The 19881-nt window shown below is 42.9% G+C and overlaps 1 protein-coding gene across 5 annotated transcripts in view; it reads left to right on the top strand.

Annotated features, from left to right (window-relative positions):
* kif21b (kinesin family member 21B) overlaps positions 1-19881 on the top strand; it is a 59679-nt gene that overhangs the window by 12713 nt on the left and 27085 nt on the right. For all 5 annotated transcript variants that reach the window (XM_034585272.1, XM_034585275.1, XM_034585273.1 and 2 more), the window contains exons 2-12: positions 10761-10983; positions 11328-11510; positions 12378-12527; positions 14153-14287; positions 14454-14633; positions 14845-14960; positions 15168-15363; positions 16439-16628; positions 16742-16805; positions 16948-17178; positions 19556-19670. In XM_034585272.1, coding sequence (XP_034441163.1) covers positions 10761-10983; positions 11328-11510; positions 12378-12527; positions 14153-14287; positions 14454-14633; positions 14845-14960; positions 15168-15363; positions 16439-16628; positions 16742-16805; positions 16948-17178; positions 19556-19670 — 1783 coding nt within the window. The remainder of the gene's footprint in view (positions 1-10760; positions 10984-11327; positions 11511-12377; positions 12528-14152; positions 14288-14453; positions 14634-14844; positions 14961-15167; positions 15364-16438; positions 16629-16741; positions 16806-16947; positions 17179-19555; positions 19671-19881) is intronic.

Raw genomic sequence — 19881 nt, 5'->3', positions numbered from 1 at the left:
ATAAATGTGATATTACTGAAGATTTCTTATGAGACAAGACACAGGAAAATGGCTTTTATGTCTTTATTTTAAAGATAGTATTTTCCTCAAAGTTGTAAACTCATTTGAGTATCTGCATATAATTATCTTGTCCTTGTTGCCATGGGAACATGACCTGGACATGCTTGCCGTGACAGTGATAAGAGTCCTGCTGGGTTTGTCACGGCAGACAAACACACACACACACACACACACACACACACACACACACACACACACACACACACACACCTTCAGTCATCATACTGTTGTCTCTGAATGTCTCCCTATCCATGAGGACAAAGTGAGGACAAACACATATTCTAATACCTGGAACTGCTGGATATAACAGTGAGTTGTGAGTCACACACACAGCACATAGCTGTGTCAGTTGGGTTAATCCTAATCTTTACTCCGACAATGACGAAGCACTAATCAGAGGAATGGTACAAGCAAAGGGAACAGAACCAGATGGAGACACTGTGCTCCTGTTTATGTAATCTCTGTCGGGCTGACAGCACTAAGTTAATCTCTGTCTGAAAGGGAAAGGCAGCAGCTCTGCTCAGTGAATAACGCTACACGACTGGGATTGAATTAAGTGACTCTCAGGTGTGGCTTGTGTTCGGTATTTATCTGGTTGTAAACATGCTACTCATCACACTCAGTTTGTATTTATTTGTATTATTAATTTCATTTATCATAAAAATGATGATAATCGTGGACCTGCTGTGATTTAGTCACTCCACTGTTGTGTCATGGTCTGTCGTCTGTCTGTGCCAGAGAACAAGGGTTGATGATCCAAGAAAGATAAAAATGCTGTAAATGTTTGAGCATAATGTTATGGAAAAGGGCTGTTGGGGTTTACGAGAAGTCAAACCTGTGGTGTGTGTTTGTGGAGACAACACCCTGGTAGTCGATCGTGTGGATGCATCCCGGAGCAGTTTGGAGAAGCAGTTGGATAACACGGACATGCACTGACAGGCTTGGAATTACAGGGCAACACCTATTAGCTCGGTTAATGTTCTTTAGAAAACTCATTGAAAATGACTTTAATACCTTTTTAATGGGGGAACAGCACATTTTCTTCAGCTTCTTTTGTGGAAATATGAAGTCGCTATTTCTTGTGGCGATCATTGTTCTCAATCAACAGGACTTTATTACAGTAGTAATGGCTGCGGCTGCATGGGTCTCTGTCCTCCTCATGGCATTCAAGGTCGGCATCGTCGTCCGATTCATGTTCTTTTAGCATGCCGACTTTTGAAAAAAGGTTTTTTCAAAGACCAACATCTCTGCTCTCAGTTTCTCTTTTAGACTTTAGTTTTGTCTTTGTGGAGGTAGATCTGGCTCTTGGTCTTGCTCTTCCTCAGTTCTTCCTCCTTTGTCATCCATCTCTCTGTTTGCACCTGGCTCTCTCTCTCTCTCTACAGCAGCTGCAGGTTTGCACAGTCTTGGCCAGCTCCTGGTGCTTCTGGTCTTTTAGTGTGAGGAGAGCCAGCTTCTCAATGTGTGCCCCAGTGTGAGCACGCCTTTCCTTGGTTGCTCCTCCTTTTGTTTGAGCTCCTCTCTGAGCTGAACATTGTCATGTGGTGTCTTGTGTAGGAGTCTGCTCCTGCTGCATGCCGCTCCTACAGGGCTTCACACCTGGCCCTCCACTTTTCCTCTCTGCTATCTTTTAGCGAGAGCAGAGCCAGTCAGTCAACATGCACATTGGTATGAGCGCGGCTTTTCTTCTATATTTTGCTGAGGAGCTCGTCTTTGTTTTTTATCTCCTCCTTCAACTGGCTCTGTCCATCTTCTAGGAGGTGGACTTGCTCCTTGAGAACCCATTCTGCTGATTCAGAGACTTAATCTCACTGATAACACTAAACAGGGCTTCTCTTAGGCCCTTCACTGTCTCCTGAAGTTGGGTGGTCAGACCATATGAGCCGTACTGAGAAGTGCCAAACAGCTTTTGTTTGTACATTTCAGCAGAGGAAGTTGGCAACAGACAGAGAAGTCGGATTTCTTGGCAAAAAAAGAGAGAAAAGTCATTCTTGAAAGAACAGTCATTCTTCCTGACGCAGTTTGTCGATGCAGAGATGGTTGTTTTCAATTCGCAAATGAGGGTTGATTTACTCAGAAAATGCTTCCAATCCATTCAGCGACCAGGATGCAAATTGACTTCGATATTTTGCTGCAGGTAGATCAAAAGTAGTTCAGGTTCTAGAACTGACTGTCGTAAAAGGATAGTCAAATGATTTTTTTTATCATGTGTTCAAATTCCCACATTAGCAGTCAGTCTTAAAAAATACAGCTGGGTGTACATCATGGAGTGCCTTTTTCTTCAGAACTACAATATCTATGTGTATGTAGCCTGATAAGCATTTCACATAAAATTATTCTCCATCTTCACTGAAGTATAACGTATTAATCCAATAAGTAAAACGGCAGTATTTATTTAACATAGAAAATGAAATGATAAGAAACATACATGAAAAAGATCCAAATGCAAATCCTCTTTTGGAGGAGTAGCCGGACACACAAACCGCTCTCCAATAATAGAAGTAGGATAAAAGCATTTGGCTGACAGCCATTCATCCATTAATGATGAATGTAAAGCACATAGTTTTTTCTTGCCTTCCATCCTTCCTGTCTCATTTGTTTTGCACTAATGATGAGTTGTTGATGGACGCTGCAGGTTCAGTGATGAGGAGACTGGCCACTGAACGAGCCCCTCAACTAAACCAACACTCACAACAAAGGAAATGAGGTGTGTGAGAGAGGCAGCGAGAAAGAGGAAAGAGGAAAGAGGATGTGATCACAGGTTTTACATTCATGTTTCTGCTGAGTGGTTACTGATGAGTGGGATGATATTTTTGCAACACGCTTAAACAGTGCCAATGAATGCCAAGCATAGACTGTATATAGAGATATAAATTTCTCCCCGTTGTTTCACTTCACTTTCACCATCACGTCGTCCATCTTTATCTACAGTCTACGGCATCGGTACACATGAAGATCAGTATAATCATTGAGCTAAAAGACGTTAAAACACTTAATGGATCTTGAGGAAACCTTCAGACATGGCTGATATTTATCTGTGAACTTGTGGCTCTTAGTGACTGTTTTCACATTTTAAGTTTCCCCTTTTCATCAGTTGCTAATGTAAAAAACTAAAAGTGCAGCTTTAAAACTGAAAAACCATGTTGATGCTGCCATCTTCGCTGCATTTGATTGGGGTCTTTTATATGCAGCCACACTTGATGGTATTCATCTGCCTCACACATACATATGTATGTGACCTTCAGGACAATGCACGTACGTCAGTGTCTGTCAGTCTGACGAGATGATTTCCAGACATCAAATTCAATTTAAAACAATTCAAAATAGGGTATTTTAGCCCTAATTATAACAAATGATTTCATTTGTTGTTAAAATTGAAATGAAAATATAAACAATGTCATCAGCTTTAAAATTGTCTTTGTCCTCATGTGACCCTGAAGGTGATTGTGACAGTTTATAGACAGGATCAGTTGCAGTAGCTCAATTGACAGCACCACAGGAAACACTGTGGCATGTGAATAGTAGATTATTTATTTTTTTGCAAATCAATATGCTTTGTATGCTTCAACAACCTCCAGGGATAATTAGTGTCTCTGGCACCTTTATTCTGGGGGTCGGGGGATGGAAACTTTGAGCACCTCTGCTAAAAACACAAAATCAATCCAAATCCTCTGCCTCCCTGTAAATTATTTACTGTGTAAACATGGTTTCCTATTGCATCTTCCATCCTTCAGCACTGATCAGTGTCCTCACTGCTCTGTTAGTCACCTGTAGAGCTTTTGTTTTCTATATGTCAGCGCAACCTTTCCTGGACGGCTGGCTGACTGTTGACTTGTTATTGGATCTCCTGTGTGATGAGAGGAGGGTTTGACTGTGTGTTTGCATTTAAAAATGTTGTTAATGAACACACACACACACACACACACAACAATGTGTTGACATCTTGCACCAAATGATGGATATTGTGTATTTCCATTATGAGGGCAAACTTTGATTGATGGACCCAAAGGGAGACAGCCAGGTGAAGGGGAAGTGTGGCAGCAAGCAAAAGTCCACATTGGCGATTAGGCTCTATAGTGTTATCAGGAGAAAAAGGGAAATGGAACAGGCCCCCTCCGCTGCTTCTGTCACGAGCTTTTGTCCTGATGGTGTGTTTTAACTGGCAGCGAACTGGGGGAGGGCTGCTGCAAACAGGCAGAGGTGTGAGGACGAGGACAGGAGCACAAAAGAGCAGCATGAGGATGTTTTCCTGCACAGTACTGGTGAAGCTAAACAGATGAATAACATGGAAAGTGGGAGATGGTCCTTGTTTGCGATGGGAGTAGATATTGTCGTCTGATAAACGGACAGAGTCAAAGGAAACATGGAGGAGGAGGCCGGCTTACTCCACTGGCCCAGGGCCAGAGGAGACACAACAGAGCTCTGAGACACTCGCAGCTCAGGAGAATACGATTAACTCTGTCTCTTCGTGCGTGTGTGTGTGTGTGAGCTGTGTCTCTACTCAAGTGTTTACATTAAGGAATTGAGCTCTTTGGCTCTCACCAGCCTTGTCTTTGAAGGTTGATTGAGCATGAACACACACACACACACACACGAAGACACAGATTCATACACACACACACACACACACACACACACACACACACACTGGCAGTGATCACAGTGGCCTGATTTTATTGCTAGTAACAGACTTGGCATTTGGTCCAGGCTATTTCCTGGGCTGTGATTGGATAGCGGGTCAACAGTTTAGTTTCAGGTGAAGATTACTGCATAATGACGGCTGTTAGCATTTGTAATTTGCCATCTGCACACCATGAGAGGGAAACCGTTCTGCTGTTGTAAATACAAACATATGCTGACACACTATGCAGTCACTGAACATTAGGAATCTCTGAGCAGTGTGTGCAGTTCCCAAGGAAACCGGACCCTCCTGAAAGTGTGCCAGCTGAGGGAAAACACTGGAAACTAAGAGGTGTGTGTGTGTGTGTGTGTGTGTGTGTGTGTGTGTGTGTGTGTGTGTGTGTGTGTGTGTGTGTGTGTGTGTGTGTGTGTGTGTGTGTGTGTGTGTGTGTGTGTGTGTGTGTGTGTGTGTGTGTGTGTGTTGGAAAGAGAGAGAAGAACGCAATACTTTTATACAGTAAAGGAAGAGCTGTTACAGACAAGGACAGCTCTCCCATGACTTGCTTCTTTATTAAGTTTTATGACTTTTTCTTGCAACCATACAATGTATTTCTCTTGAAGATATAATATGTAAAATTTCATCAAAATGTCTCAAAACCAGACCTATGTTATATATTTTGATGACTTGAGTACTTGCGTTATCCAAAATGTTTCCACCAATGATCAAACTCAGCAAAATGCCCAATTTTATTCAAGGTAATGATGTTTCATTTTGGTCGCCCTTTTAATCGCATCACAACTTCTTTACACGAGGCTTCGTCTGTCTCTTCTATGACAAACAACGTATGATGAAGGAAAGACACGCTGTCAGCCAGTCAGCTGTTTTTGCCTCCCACTGTTTCTATTGGTCAATCGTAAGGGATCATGAATATTCATTGCTCTTTGCTTTGCAACGTGAAGAAAACTTAAATGCACGACCTCATCCCTGAACCTGATTTGCCCCTTGAGTTGGAGATTTCATCAGCAATGGCTGTTGAGACAACAACTCCCATGATCCCTTGCTCAACATCAAACTAGGTCTTTTCAGTTTTTTTGTGGAAAGGAAGGTTCTTTTTATTTCTTAAAATGACATCTTAGTTTTACATTTTATGACTTAATAGTTTACTTCTTTGGTGAAATCTTTCTCATTACACTTCAACTTGTCAACAGAATTTCAGATTTCTTTTTCCCAAGCAGTTTCCAACGTATTTATTTTTTTCATTTCAGAAAATATACCCGACTTCCTAGCCAATGATTTTAAAGAAATATGAATCCTTCTATGATTTCAATGACAGGAATGTGATGAGAGATGTTGTAAATATCAGAATGATTTGTGAGGACAGTATTCAATCTTAGCTTCTGCTCATGTTGTCGATTGATTCACTCTCAAGTCACGCATCAATGACTTTTGCTGCCATCAGGGTTTGATCCGGATTATACTCTGTTTTTTTGTGTGTGTGTGTGTGTGTTTGTTTGCTTCTTAATTTTTTTCTGGGTCTGGCCCTAATTAGCAACATTGAGTTTGATGATTATTGTAATAAGTGAATCCCCCTCAGAGCCTGTGTGTTAATGAGTTTTCTTAATGAGTGTGTGCGTGTTGTTTGTGTGTGTTTCTGACTGAACTGGGGTGGGTGTAACTAGTGAAGACAACATGGTCGCTAATCACCTGTGTATAAAGACTGGGTGTGTTTGTGTGTGTTAAGTCTATGAAAGTCTCTTGTTTAGTCACCGGGGAATTTAAACCACTTTCCCGTTAGTGTGTAAAGATGAGAAGTGATGCAACGCTTTAATTTGACGCATCAGGGATCCACAACCTGCTTCTGTGTTTGTCTCTGTGCCCCAGTCGCATACAGGCATTTAATCATGGTGTTATGGGCTATTTATAGCTGTTAAACGTGTGTGTGTGTGTGTGTGTGTGTGTGTGTGTGTGTGTGTGTGGTATGAGATCTTTGTGTGTATGTTTGCTGCTTCGATCAATTTTATAGATCTGAGCTTTTGTTGGCGCAGCTGGCTTGAATATTCATCCAGCTGAGCTGCAGTGTGATTTTGTGTGTGTGTGTGTGTGTGTGTGTTATTGATTATTTATAACTGCTCCATTTCTTCTACCTGTTGATCACTGATGGGCTGTCGTTGTTGTTGTTGTTGTGTCTTCCTTGTGTTTGTGTCTCAGGCATCTTGTCTCTTCTCATCTGATGCGGAGATTGTCAAACGTTTGCCCGTCTTTTTCCTCCTTCTTTGTGACATTGGCGGGAAACACTGCACGGAAGAGTGGAGAGCCTTCTATCTGAAAGGAGATGTTTGATTGGCTTATAAGTATTCTCATTATTGTTATTATTGAATTACTGTTTTGACCGATCAATTACGTGTAAGATGTCAGATAATAGTGAACTAGAAGGGCACTTGGAGAGCACATACCTCACACCATGTTAAAGAGAGTGGGAAAACATTCCTGGATTTGTGTGGATCTGCACCAAAATTTCATAGGTTCTTCCTTGGGTCATGCCCCACCCCTCCACAAACTTTCATGGAAATCAGTTTCGTAAGATTTATGTAATCCTGCTAAATAACAAACAAACAGATGAAACGATGGAAACATAACCTGCTTGCCGGAGATAAAAAACTGCCATCACCGTTTTGAGGATCCTAAGGTGTCTTCGAAAAAAAAGGAAAATATACAAATATAAAGAACATGCAACAATATGATAAAATAAATGTAAAGCATATAGTTCAATGTAAGTAAACACAAGTCAAGGTAATGAGGATGCAAAGATAGAAAGAAAAATAATATGAATATTGCCGAGTGTATTTAAGAGGTATGATACATGTGATAATATTGCACAGTGTAGAGTCTTGTCAGAAGTTGTTGAAGAGTTCAACAGATTTGGGGAAGAAGATGTTTTTCAGTCTATCTGTGTTTACTCGAGAAGCTTAAATAGATGGTGTACTGGGTACGTGTTGTCTTTTATGTTGTAAAACCCATCAAATCATTAATTATCAAACTCAAAATTAATCAATCATTTTTTGCGATTAGCAAATCAGCTCTTGAAATATGTTATTATATAGATGGGACGTGTGGGGCTCTGCATTCTCACAAAATGCTTCCAACAGATAATTAATATACAGAGAAAGACAAGTGAGTTACTGCTCCCACGTTCTAAATAACGAACCGAAGATAACCGCTTGCAGCCGAACCGAAGCTGTCAACACGACCTTGTACTTTCTGTGGAATTCTTCAGAAATGTAATTGAATGTAAACCACGTTGCTGCCTGAATTCATGAATTGGCAATGAAGTGTGTGCACCCTGTCAGAGACTGGACAGCAGAGGTAAATCCTGACAGCAGAGACGTGGCCGCCCAGTGCAGCAGTTAGTGGTGCTCTCTGCAGGAGCCAAGACCGAATTCACAAAGTACTGCTTGGGTTTTCTTTTCTCACTGTGAGTAATGATGAAAAGTTAATTATCTTAATGGGGGAAGATTGATGATTTCAAAATGGGGCGCCTCAAAGCCACAAAGTCTGAATACAAGGATGTGATAATTTTATATAAACTCCCAGTCTGCTCCCATTTCTTTCTTTCTTTCTTTCTTTCTTTCTTTCTTTCCTTCTTTCTTTCCTTCTTTCTCCCCTTCTCTCTTTGTCTCTCTGTCTTTCACTGTCTGCTCTCTTACACCTGGCGCCTCTGACCTATAAATATTGTGCAAAAGACAGATTTACATTGAATGTAAACAGATAGAAAGGGAGAGAACGACCCCCGACCCTTTTACGACACAGCTGCAGCGCACACACACACACACACACACACACACACACACACACACACACACACAGTCCATTGTGCTGAGCCAACCCACTCCTCCTATGCCACATCATTGTTAATAATAGTCTTAAACAGTGCTCATATGTTGCGTGTGGTTTTGGCTTCATTAACCTCAGTGTCAAGGTCACATCCAGTGATAAAAGAGACTCGTCTGTCTGCACATCATCTGCCACCAGGTGAAGTGGGTTAGTGCAGCTGCTGCTGCTGCTGAATCGGACTATCTCCTGTCTTTAATTCCCTCCTGGACGGCCCCTCTGAGACCCGAACGATGGGTAAAAAAACACTGCTGTTGTCAGCTCTGTTGTGTGTTTCTCCTGCAGCGTAACGACGTGTGGCGAAGGGATTACCGTGGGTGTTTTTGGTGGGTGTGGCTCTTAATGCACACTCGAGTGAGGAGCCATGTGAGAGCTGAAGATACACTCGGATGTATTCAAAATGAGTGTGTGTTTGTCTTTGTGATGCGCCCACTGTCCCTTCAGCAGCTGTGTGTGGTTGCTGGGGATTTCTTGTTGCTCTGTATTGGCTTTATACAGTGAGTGTCTGTCTTTGTTCTAGCATCCCAAAGGGAGTGTCTCAGTGTGGTCTCAGTGTGCGGGGGAGTTGATTTGCATCCCCTGAAGATTGAACCATGAGGCAGGAGGGAGTTTAACATGTGGAGAGGAAGGCCCCGCGCTCCAATAGTGCTGTCTCAGAGCTTTTTCCACAGCTTAAAGTGATTAGCTCTCCACCGTGTCCACATTGTAGCTCTGAAAGCCCAAGATTGACACTGGGCGGTGTAACAGATTTGTTTTATGTACTTTTTGTTATGTGAGCGCAACACCTAGACCAACAGTTCTCTTATAATTAACCAGCACTGCGGCACAAGCATGTGGAAAAACCTGTCCGTGAATCAGCTGTCCGTCCCGCCTGCCTGTGGCAAACAAGTCAAAATGAAGCTAAATTAAAATACTCAGCCCTCATTCTGTCAGTGAGTTCGCAGATGTTAAACAGTGGCTGCTTCTCCTTTGCTCTCATCTAATCAGGGATTATTGTCGAGCTGCGTTGTCAGGTTAAAAGCAATTAGCTGCAGTGAAGTACCTGTCAAGATGGAAAGCCCAGCAGAACCGAGAGTCCTGTGCAGCAGGATTAGCAGCCGCTGTGATAATGACTTATGAGCCTAAGTGTGTCTTATCTTCATCACTGAACCCGTCACTTGCACTGGACTTTCTCTGAACTTCCCCATCTTATGCCTTGATGATAATTTTCAACACGCTCTCCGACTGTGTAGATCAACAACAACTGAGCTGTTGTTGATGTAAGTGCTCTGTCCTGGGGGTTGTTCCTCCTCATAGTTACAGTTTCCATTATAATTCCACCCTACAAAGTTGTATGAATGTCTTGTCTGCCTTGTATGTCTCACAGCACAGTTTTGTGCGACTGTGCTCCACATTCCTCCACCACTCAAAGGAAATGAAATTTCATTTTACTGTCGCTTTTGGAACAATATATTGACTAGGGATGCTCCTAACGACTAATTTCCGAGTTGATTATTCAGAAATGTGAATTTAGAGAATATGCAACTCTTCCAAAGGTAAGAAAAAAATCACAAAACAAAATTTTGTGATTACAAGAAGATAAGTTTGAAAATGAAAGAAATTTAGTGGTGGGGACTTAGACAGAAGTCTGCTGCCTGCCCCCTCTATCTCTGAATCTATACATTGGAGTGAATTGAGTTGTATTCTGGGTAATGCATGGGTCTTGACGATGAAGACTAATTTGTGGAGTGAAGAAAAGACATTTCTTTCTGTTGCATTGTTTTTTTTTTGTTAGTTTTTTAAACTGTCCAACTGGGAATGTGTGTAGTTTAGGATGAAACACTCAAAACCTGTAGTCAGCTTGGTTTCATAATAATTCTGGCTGAATGGCAATCCACTTGAGTTTTTAAGGTCATATTTATAACTTATATTTATTATTTCATAGTCTTGGTTGAGATGTGGACGTCTTTCCATGAACTCTTTTATAAGGTGCTGTCTTATGAAATATTCATGAGGTGAAAAGGAGAACATGTGGCCTTTAGATCAAATCGTCATGTTCGATCTTCACAGTGCATTGAAACATTCAAATACTGCAGACAGTCACAGTCAGTGCCCCGTCTGCTGAGGTGTGACCACACTCGTTTTAATTTATGATCCTTTATCATTTCATCCATCGTCTGACTGTCTATTTTCTCCTGTTGTCTCCCTCCAGGATTCGTCCTCAGATGGCCAAGGAGAAGATCGAGGGCTGCCACGTGTGCACAATGGTCACACCTGGAGAACCACAAGTCCTGCTGGGAAAGGACAAGGCCTTCACCTATGACTTTGTGTTTGACATCGAATCGGAGCAGCACGAAATCTACCAGGCCTGTGTGCACAGGCTCATCGAGGGCTGCTTTGAGGGCTACAACGCCACCGTGTTTGCCTATGGCCAGGTATGATGGAGTTTCATTGTTTTTGTGGTTAATAATTTTGAGTTTAATTCCCCATTTGACACACGTAACAGTGGACATTTAATCCAGATTTCCAAAACAACAATGTGTGTTTTCTTGATTCCAGAATTAATTCTTGCAAAGTACAAATAGATAAAGCAAAATAAAGCACATTCTAAAAGGCTATATTCCAGTGTAAGTAGTGGTTGATGACACAGGATTCAGTCACAACCATTCAACCAACATTCCACTGCCATTACATGCATTTAAAAACAGATTAGTTGCAAGGTGCACAGTGTTAGGAGGATCAAATTTGATCTCATCGCTGTTGATGAAATGTGTTTCAGACGGGTTCGGGGAAGACGTACACCATGGGGACGGGCTTCGACGTGAACCTGGGTCAGGAGGACAAGGGCATCATCTCGCGTGCTGTTCACCAGCTGTTTGAGGGGATCCAGAACAGGAGGGAGCGCTCCCAGGAGGCCGGCAACCAGCCCCCCGAGTTTAAAGTCAGCGCCCAGTTCCTAGAGGTGGGCGACACACACAGGCACACATGTACAACCACATTGTTAGTGCATACACTGCAGTATTGATGTTGTTGCTTGCAAAAGTGCGTCAGCATGTGCGTGCGTGCTGGGTTGGATATTGGGCCACATCAACTCTAACCAGATGCGGCAAAACGGGGAGACGAGGGGATCGCCCCCCTTTTCCACAAACAGGAAGTGACAAGCTGATGACAGATGGGCAGGAATGTCTGCTTGTGCTTTGTTGGACCTGATTAATGTTTGCCATTACCTCTGACATTATTCCTCATCACTGTGGGGCAGAGGATGGATAAGAGCGAGGGAGGGAGGGAAGGAGGGATGGTTGCGTAGGGGCAACGAGATAATATGACAAGTAATGATTTCCTGCAGAGGTTTCAGTCAGGGATGTATTGTGGGTGTGTGTAAGATGTGTTTACATTTAGTAATCACCGTATGAAAACACTTTTAATAGAAATAAACCATTTTCCCTCTGACTTTGTTTTGTTTCTTTCTAGTCTGGTCCCAGTTAGTAGTGTTTTTGCTGGCTCTCAGGTCAAAAGGTTATCTGTGTTGATGGTAAACAGATGGGTGCGTGTGTGTGTGAGCGAGGGGGTTATAGGGGTGGGGGGTTGGCAGTAGGTGGGAACAGCTGAGCTTTCTCCTGCCCGCTGCTGCTCTTGCACTCATTGGTTTTTGAGAGGTCATTTACTGACCTCTGAGAGGGCGGAGCTCATCGCTCTGAGAAACCAACACAGGAATCTGCTCAAAAGTTGTAATTAGCGCTCTAAAAAGTAAGTGAAAGTGATAATCTCTAGTATTGTTAAAAAGTTTTTATGTTCATTAAAATGTGTCTGTGACTCTTGTTCATTGTAGTTGTACAATGAAGAGATCCTGGACTTATTTGACGGAACCAGAGATGCAGAAAGTCGAAGCAGGAAGTCCAACATCAAGATCCACGAGGACAGCAGCGGCAGCATCTACACCACGGGAGTCACATCCAGACTGGTTCACTCAGAGGAAGAGGTGGGTGCATGTGGGAATCTGTCAGCGTAATTAGTTTTGTAATTTTCAAAATGTTATGTCCTTGTATGCTGTCCATACTACACATACATTTACATTACATTCATACGTCAGAGTTCTGTTACATCTCTTGGGCTAAAATGATCAAAAAATAAACAATAAATAAAACTCATAAATGTCATGCTTGCTATTCAAAGATTTTTTTTATTTCCCCCCATGCACAGCTATGATTTTGTCTATATTTTGATTGTAAAAGATTTTCAGAGCTAACGTTTGGGTCTTTCAGGGTAAAAAAAAAACGTTTCAAATTTTACTATCTGAATTTAAGGCCTTTAAAAACTAAAAAAGTAGTTCTTAATTTTGTTAATATTAATTTACTTCTCTCAATGACATAGATATCAGGAGACATATTGCAAATAATTAAAGGTTCTCTTATATTCCTTCATATGTCATACTTGACATATTTCTTAAATTTCCTGCATTATGGTCTTGAAAAGGTCTGAAATTGTACTTTTTAAAACCTGCACAAGCCCTGTATAAATACCTTCAGTTCTCCTTAATAGATTTGTTTGAGTTTGTTTATTATTTTAGAAAAGTGGGAGTTTTGTTTTATTTCAGAATTAAAGTGATGGTGTAAGAGTAAGTGGTAATCAATCGCAAATGGTTAACTGTGAAGATGCAGATGAGTGAGCTAGGTGGAGCAGGGGAGATTCCCATCATCTTATAAAAGTCCAGCAAGAACCATGTGGTCGGATCAGAGTGGCTGATGATATTAACAGAGACTTGGCTCTGATACGTTTTTAAGGCTGACTGGTTGAACCCATGAGGCTAGTTTGTTTTTCTGACATCAGATGTATGAAGTTCAGCTTTCTGGACAAGCTCGTTCACATGCAGCCATGTATCATGGATGAGTAATGGTTGTCTAGAAGGGAAACTGACAGAGTGGAGGAAGGAGTATGTGACGGGGTCAAGAGGCCAGGAGGAATATCTGCCAGGGGAGATGTGTCGAGAAGAGTTCAACAGAGGAGACAGGTGGTGATCACGAGCCTTACGCCCAAAGTGGTTGCTCAGAAGAGACGACTGTATGTGTGTTTGTGAAGTTTCTTATCAAAGTGTCTGAAAGAGTTGAAAGAAAGATGTGACAAAAAAGGTTTAATGGAAGCAGAGAAGAAGAAATATGGAGAGGGGCAAAGCAGGTTGAGCCTTTTTCCTCTCAGCTACATCGAGCCTCCTGCATCATGTTTCCAATAATAAGACAGCTGAGAGACAAGTGGAGACAGATGGCCACTCCTGGGGGAGAGAAGAGAGATAATGTCAAATCAGGCTGATTGTAGAGGCGATGGAATCACAAGGGAGAGACATGGGGGCGAAAAATAAAATAAAATTGTAGATGGAAAAAATACTCTCTTACTGTTGGCAGCTTTTTGAACAAGCAGTGTTGCAATGTGCAGCAGAAAGTCTGAAGTCGTTTAGAAGTGAGAGAATTGCCTTTTTAAATACGCTGACACACTGGTGACAAGTTTTTCTCAGATATCAGCAAATGATGACGGTTTCTTCTCTCTCCTTCAATTCAAAAGTAAAAAGTCATGACTAAACGTCCTCCTCATTGTGTTTTGTGTTTGCTGCAGCTGCTGCAGTGTCTGAAGCTCGGCGCCCTGTCCCGCACCACAGCCAGCACCCAGATGAACGCCCAGAGCTCCCGCTCGCACGCCATCTTCACCATCCACCTCTGTCAGATGAGGGTCTGCAAGGAGCCGCAAATGGTGAGACAGGGGTTGGGGTTGGAGGAGTGATAAAGAAATATGTATATATATTTGTAAGTGTGACAAAAAATAAAAAATGATTTTAGCACCATAGACACAGCCGCATTCAAGGTAATGAAATAATTGCAGTTTACAAATAATTATTTCCGACACCCCCCGCTAACAGAATGGAGAAGCGGAGAACGGGGAGGTGAACGGCGTGGACTCCAGCCCCATCGCTCAGCCGGAGTTCGAGACACTGATGGCCAAGTTTCACTTTGTAGACCTGGCTGGTTCTGAGAGACTCAAACGCACGGGAGCCACAGGAGAGAGAGCCCGCGAGGGAATCTCTATTAACTGTGGACTGGTGAGACAAACATATGTAATCAGTGTGTGTGTATGTGTATGTGTGTGTGTGTGTCCACAAATATGTAAACAAGAAAACGTACACATCAGTTCTTCTATGTGCTTATACTCAGATGCATTTAAACACGCTACTTGAAATGCAGAACAGTTTGGGATCAATTCCTGAATATGTGGGTTGTGTGTTCGTGTGTGTTTTTGTGCGTGTGTCATAGCTGGCCCTTGGAAATGTCATCAGTGCTTTGGGAGATCAGACCAAGAAGGGAGGTCACGTCCCCTACAGGGACTCCAAACTCAGTCGCCTGCTGCAGGATTCATTGGGAGGCAACAGGTATACACGCAATACACACACACACACACACACACACACACACACACACACACACACACACACACACACACACACACACACACACACACACACACACACACACACACACACACAATGATAATTAAATGTGTCCCCTTCGCACATGGGAAAAAAACTTGAACTGAATGAACAGTTACCAAACAAGCTCCATCTCTCCTTCCTCTCCAGTCGTACAGTGATGATCGCGTGTGTCAGTCCGTCGGACCGGGACTTCATGGAAACGCTGAACACACTGAAGTACGCCAACCGTGCCCGAAACATCAAGAACAAGGTGGTGGTGAACCAAGACAAGACCAGCCAGCAGATCAACGCCCTGCGTGCTGAGATCGCCCGACTGCAGTTGGAGCTGATGGAGTACAAGGCGGTGAGAGACAGTAGTGAGAGGTTGATGGGATTGAGAGAAGCAATAAATATTAAAAAAAATAAAGACAAGGAGAAAAAGATAAGAGCGGATGAATCGAGAGGAAAAGGGAAGGTGGGGTTGAGGAAAGAAAAGTGGAAGCTTTTAGACGGGAGCGATCACATGTCTGTCAGTGTAACTGATGCAATGAGACTGTAAGAGAGGGATGAAAGATGGATGAGACTCAGAATAGTAACAGAGCACAAGAAGAAGAAAAAGGCACTACTAATTGAAGTAAGAGAAGAGGGTATTAAAGGGAAAGCAATGGCTGTGCCTGCAGCTCCAGCAGCTTATATCAGATTAAAGATCTTTACTGGAACACACATCCGTTTATGTATTTTACTGGAGTGCAGGAAGGAGATTTATTGGTGCAGCCTCAGCTCTTTAGCATGAAATGCAGGGATCAATTTGATCCTTCAGCTTAATGAAATGAATTTGCTCATCACCTAATATGGACCATTAGACAGTAAAAACACACAGAGGTGCATGACACAAGCAAATGTGACGATATAAAAAGTTCTGAGAAGTTTCCAATTCTTCATCAGCTTTGACAACAAGAAATGAGCAGTCGTTTAGCTGGATTCTCAGTCTACTGTGCGGTTAAGAGGGTTACTACGGTTACTACAGGGAAGTGAATGTATGACTGTGAGGAGGGACGTCGGCCTGACCTCGATGTGGTAATAAGGGATGTAATGTGACTGGAAGTAATGGCGTGTTGGGCTGGTGGAGGTAATGATGTCTGCGAGCTGTGACCGCAGTAAATGACTTTGTGTTTCCAGATTTACACAACAGGATTCTTTAAGTCACTCAAGTCATTCTTGTTGTGTCACTCAGGACACAACAATACACACACTGTCCAGCTCAGTTCCAACAATAGCGTTGTGTTTGGTAGGACTGCCACATCAAGTGTATGTACGAGCGTGGATTTACAATCACTTTGTTTTTCAGGTCTGACTTTTGGCCCCCAAATGATTTCCATACATGTTTGTTGTTCCCGGTCATCCCGGTCAATGTTACTCATGCCGACTTTTCGCTGCAGGGGAAGCGTGTGGCGTGCGAGGAGGGTTCAGAGGGGTTCAGCGACCTGTATCAGGAGAACGCCATGCTGCAGAGAGAAAATGACACACTACGCCTCAGGGTGAAAGCCATGCAGGAGACCATAGACCACCTCAATACCCGAGTGACACACCTGCTGGCCAACGAGGTCAGCACCATGCTGAACAAGTCAAGTACGTGAGAGAGATGTGTGATTCATTTCAATGTATAAACGCTACAGACAAACTGTTTCTCTTAAGTTGCCATCTTTCTGTGACCTGAGCCTCCTTTTACCCTTGACCTCCAGATGGCGGCAATGAGGAGATCGGGGCTTTAATCCAGAAGTACATTCGAGAAGTTGAGGAAATGAGGTAAGAACTCAAAATCAAACCTCAGTCTGAAACTGGGTCAATTTACTTTACAAATGTTTTGGCTGAATGGATGATATTCTTTTATGTTAAAGTAATCGCTATTAAGGGCATGTTTCTAATGTTTTTTTTGGTCCTCTTTCAGAACCAAGCTTCTCGAGAGCGAGGCCATGAATGAGTCGTTGCGACGGCAGGCGACCCGGCTCTCCTCCCGCTCAACGTTCCCTGCCTCCACTCTCAGCCCCGCCCCGGGCCACCCCCCTGGCTCCTCCCCCGCCTCCAGGTCCATGGAGGCCGAGTTGACGGACGTGTTGCGCCGGGCCAAGGTGGACATCGAGAGGCTGAAGAAGAAGGAGCGAAGGCAGAGGAGGACGAGGTGAGGAGAGGTGTACACATGCCATGTTTCCACAATTACAGTGCCTTGCATAAGTATTCACCCGCCTTGGACTTTCCTACATTTTGTCATGGTATAACCACAGATTTAAATTTATTTCATTGTGATTTTATGTAATGGACCAACACAAAATAGTCCATCATTTGGAAGTGGGGGGAAATATTACATGGAATTCAAAATTATTTACAAATAAAAATCTGAAAAGTGTTGAGTGCATATGTATTCACCCCCTTTACTGTGAAACCCCTAACAAAGATCTGGTGCGACCATTTGCCTTCATAAGTCACATTTCCAAGTCACATAATTAGTAAATAGGGTCCACCTGTCTACAATTTAATCTCAGTATAAATATACCTGTTCTGTGAAGGCCTCAGAGTTTGTTAGAGATCATTACTGAACAAACAGCATCATGAAGACCAAGGAGCTCACCAAACAGGTCAGGGATAAAGTTGTGGAGAAGTATGAAGCAGGGTTAGGTTATAAAAAAATATCCCAAGCTTTGAACATCTCACGGAGCACCATGAAATCCATCATCAGAAAATGGAAAGAATATGGCACAACCGCAAACCTACCAAGACAAGGCCGTCCACCCAAACCGACAAGCCGGACAAGGAGAGAATTAATCAGAGAAGCAACCAGGAGGCCCATGGTAACTCTGGAGGAGCTGCAAAGATCCACAGCTGAGGTGGAAGAATCTGTCCACAGGACAACTATTAGTCGTGTACTCCACAAATCTGGCCTTTATGGAAGAGTGGCAAGAAGAAAGCCGTTGTTGAAAGTGAACCATAAGAAATCGTTTGCCACAAGCCATGTGGGAGACACAGCAAACATGTGGAAGAAGGTGCTCTGGTCAGATGAACTTTTTGGCCTCAATGCAAAACGCTATGTGTGGCGGAAACCCAACACTGCCCATCACCCTGAGCACACCATCCCAACAGTGAAACATGGTGGTGGTAGCATCATGCTGTGGGGATGCTTCTCTTCAGCAGGTACAGGGAAACTGGTCAGAATTGAGGGAAAGATGGATGGAGCCAAATACAGGGCAATCCTTGAAGAAAATCTGATGCAGTCTGCAAAAGACTTGAGACTGGGGCGGAGGTTCATCTTCCAGCCGGACAATGACCCTAAACATACAGCCAGAGCTACAATGGAATGGTTTAGATCAAAGCATGTTAATGTCTGAAAATGGCCCAGTCAAAGCCCAGACCTAAATCCAATTGAGAATCTATGGCAAGACTTGAAAATTGCTGTTCACAGACGGTCTCCATCCAATCTGACTGAGCTTCAGCTTTTTTGCCAAGAAGAATGGACAAACATTTCCATCTCTAGATGTGCAAAGCTGGTAGAGACATACCCCAAAAAGACTTGCAGCTGTAATTGCAGCGAAAGGGGGTTCTACCAAGTATTGACTCAGGGGGGGTGAATACTTATGCATCCAACAGATGTCAACTTTTTTGTTCTCATTATTCTTTGTGTCACAATAAATAGGTATTTTGCAGTACTATGCATGTTGTGTTGATCAAATGGGAAAAAGTCTATTTAAGTCTATTTGAATTCCAGTTTGTAACAGTACAAAATGGGAAAAAGCCCAAGGGGGGTGAATACTTATGCAAGGCACTGTACATGTGCACATTCCAACAAGGTCTGTCGTCATTATATCTCCAAACATCAGAGCTTTCTGTCACTATATTTCTTATACACCCCCTCTGAGTCTTTATCAACGAACCTGTGCGTGCTTTAAAAGCTGCAGGACCACAATGAGCACATTGTTTCCTGCCTCTATTCTCTTTGCTCCTCGCTGGGTCTCTCTTCGAGCTTGAGAGGCACATCACAAGTCGATTAAGGCTTTGGGACGGCAAGCGTCTGAGCAGAACTGGGATGCGGCCAGTGCTGAGTACGAACACTGGCTCAGACACAAAAAGGTCTAATTCAGTCGGCCAGTGGGTCATGAGAGAGGAGAGCATGCAGCCTAATAGGCTAATTGAAGTTTAATGGGATAGAGACGGGAAGTCAGAGATGGGATGGGTGATAAGCAGCACGGTATTAAAAGAGGGAGAGAAAGAGAGAATGAAGTTGATAATAAAGCGTAAAAAAGCTAAGCTAAGAGATTAGTGTATATGAGCTGAGGAGGACTTTGTTGTTACCGCAAGCACTTGGCAGCACTCCCAAAACCCTAATGGTGGATGGTAGGAGTGTGTGACATCTCTCTGGAAGGAGACAGAGTGTGTCTGCAGAGTAATGGACAGAAACCATTTGGAATATTGGAATATATTTCCACTTTAACCTACTGTGGTGAGGCTTTGTGCATTTCTTCCACCACCGGCTCTAATCTGAACAACATGCTTTTCTCCTCCTGCAGTCCGGAGCCGGAGAAGGGTCTGAAGAAACGAGTGAAGCTCCACGCTCATGAGAATGGTGAAAACGGGCTCAATGGACAGAATGGAGAGATCGATTCAGACGACAATTACACTGAGGTAAGTCGAGGTGGGAAGTTAAGTTACTTGAATAGATTTTTCAGGTATCTTAACTTAACTGTAGTATTTATTTCTCTGACAACTTTTTACTTTAACTCCGTATATTTTAACACAAATATCTGTACTTTCTGCTCCTTACATTTTTATAACAGGCTCCTTACTTTCGTAAGCATTTAAAACCCCAAACGATCAGATTCAAGTCTAACATCAG

The sequence above is a fragment of the Hippoglossus hippoglossus genome, chromosome 5 (assembly GCF_009819705.1).
Source record: "Hippoglossus hippoglossus isolate fHipHip1 chromosome 5, fHipHip1.pri, whole genome shotgun sequence".
NCBI classification, from domain to species: Eukaryota; Metazoa; Chordata; class Actinopteri; order Pleuronectiformes; family Pleuronectidae; genus Hippoglossus; species Hippoglossus hippoglossus.
The sequence above is the reverse complement of the archived record's forward strand: the minus strand, read 5'-3'. Positions and strand labels throughout refer to the sequence as shown.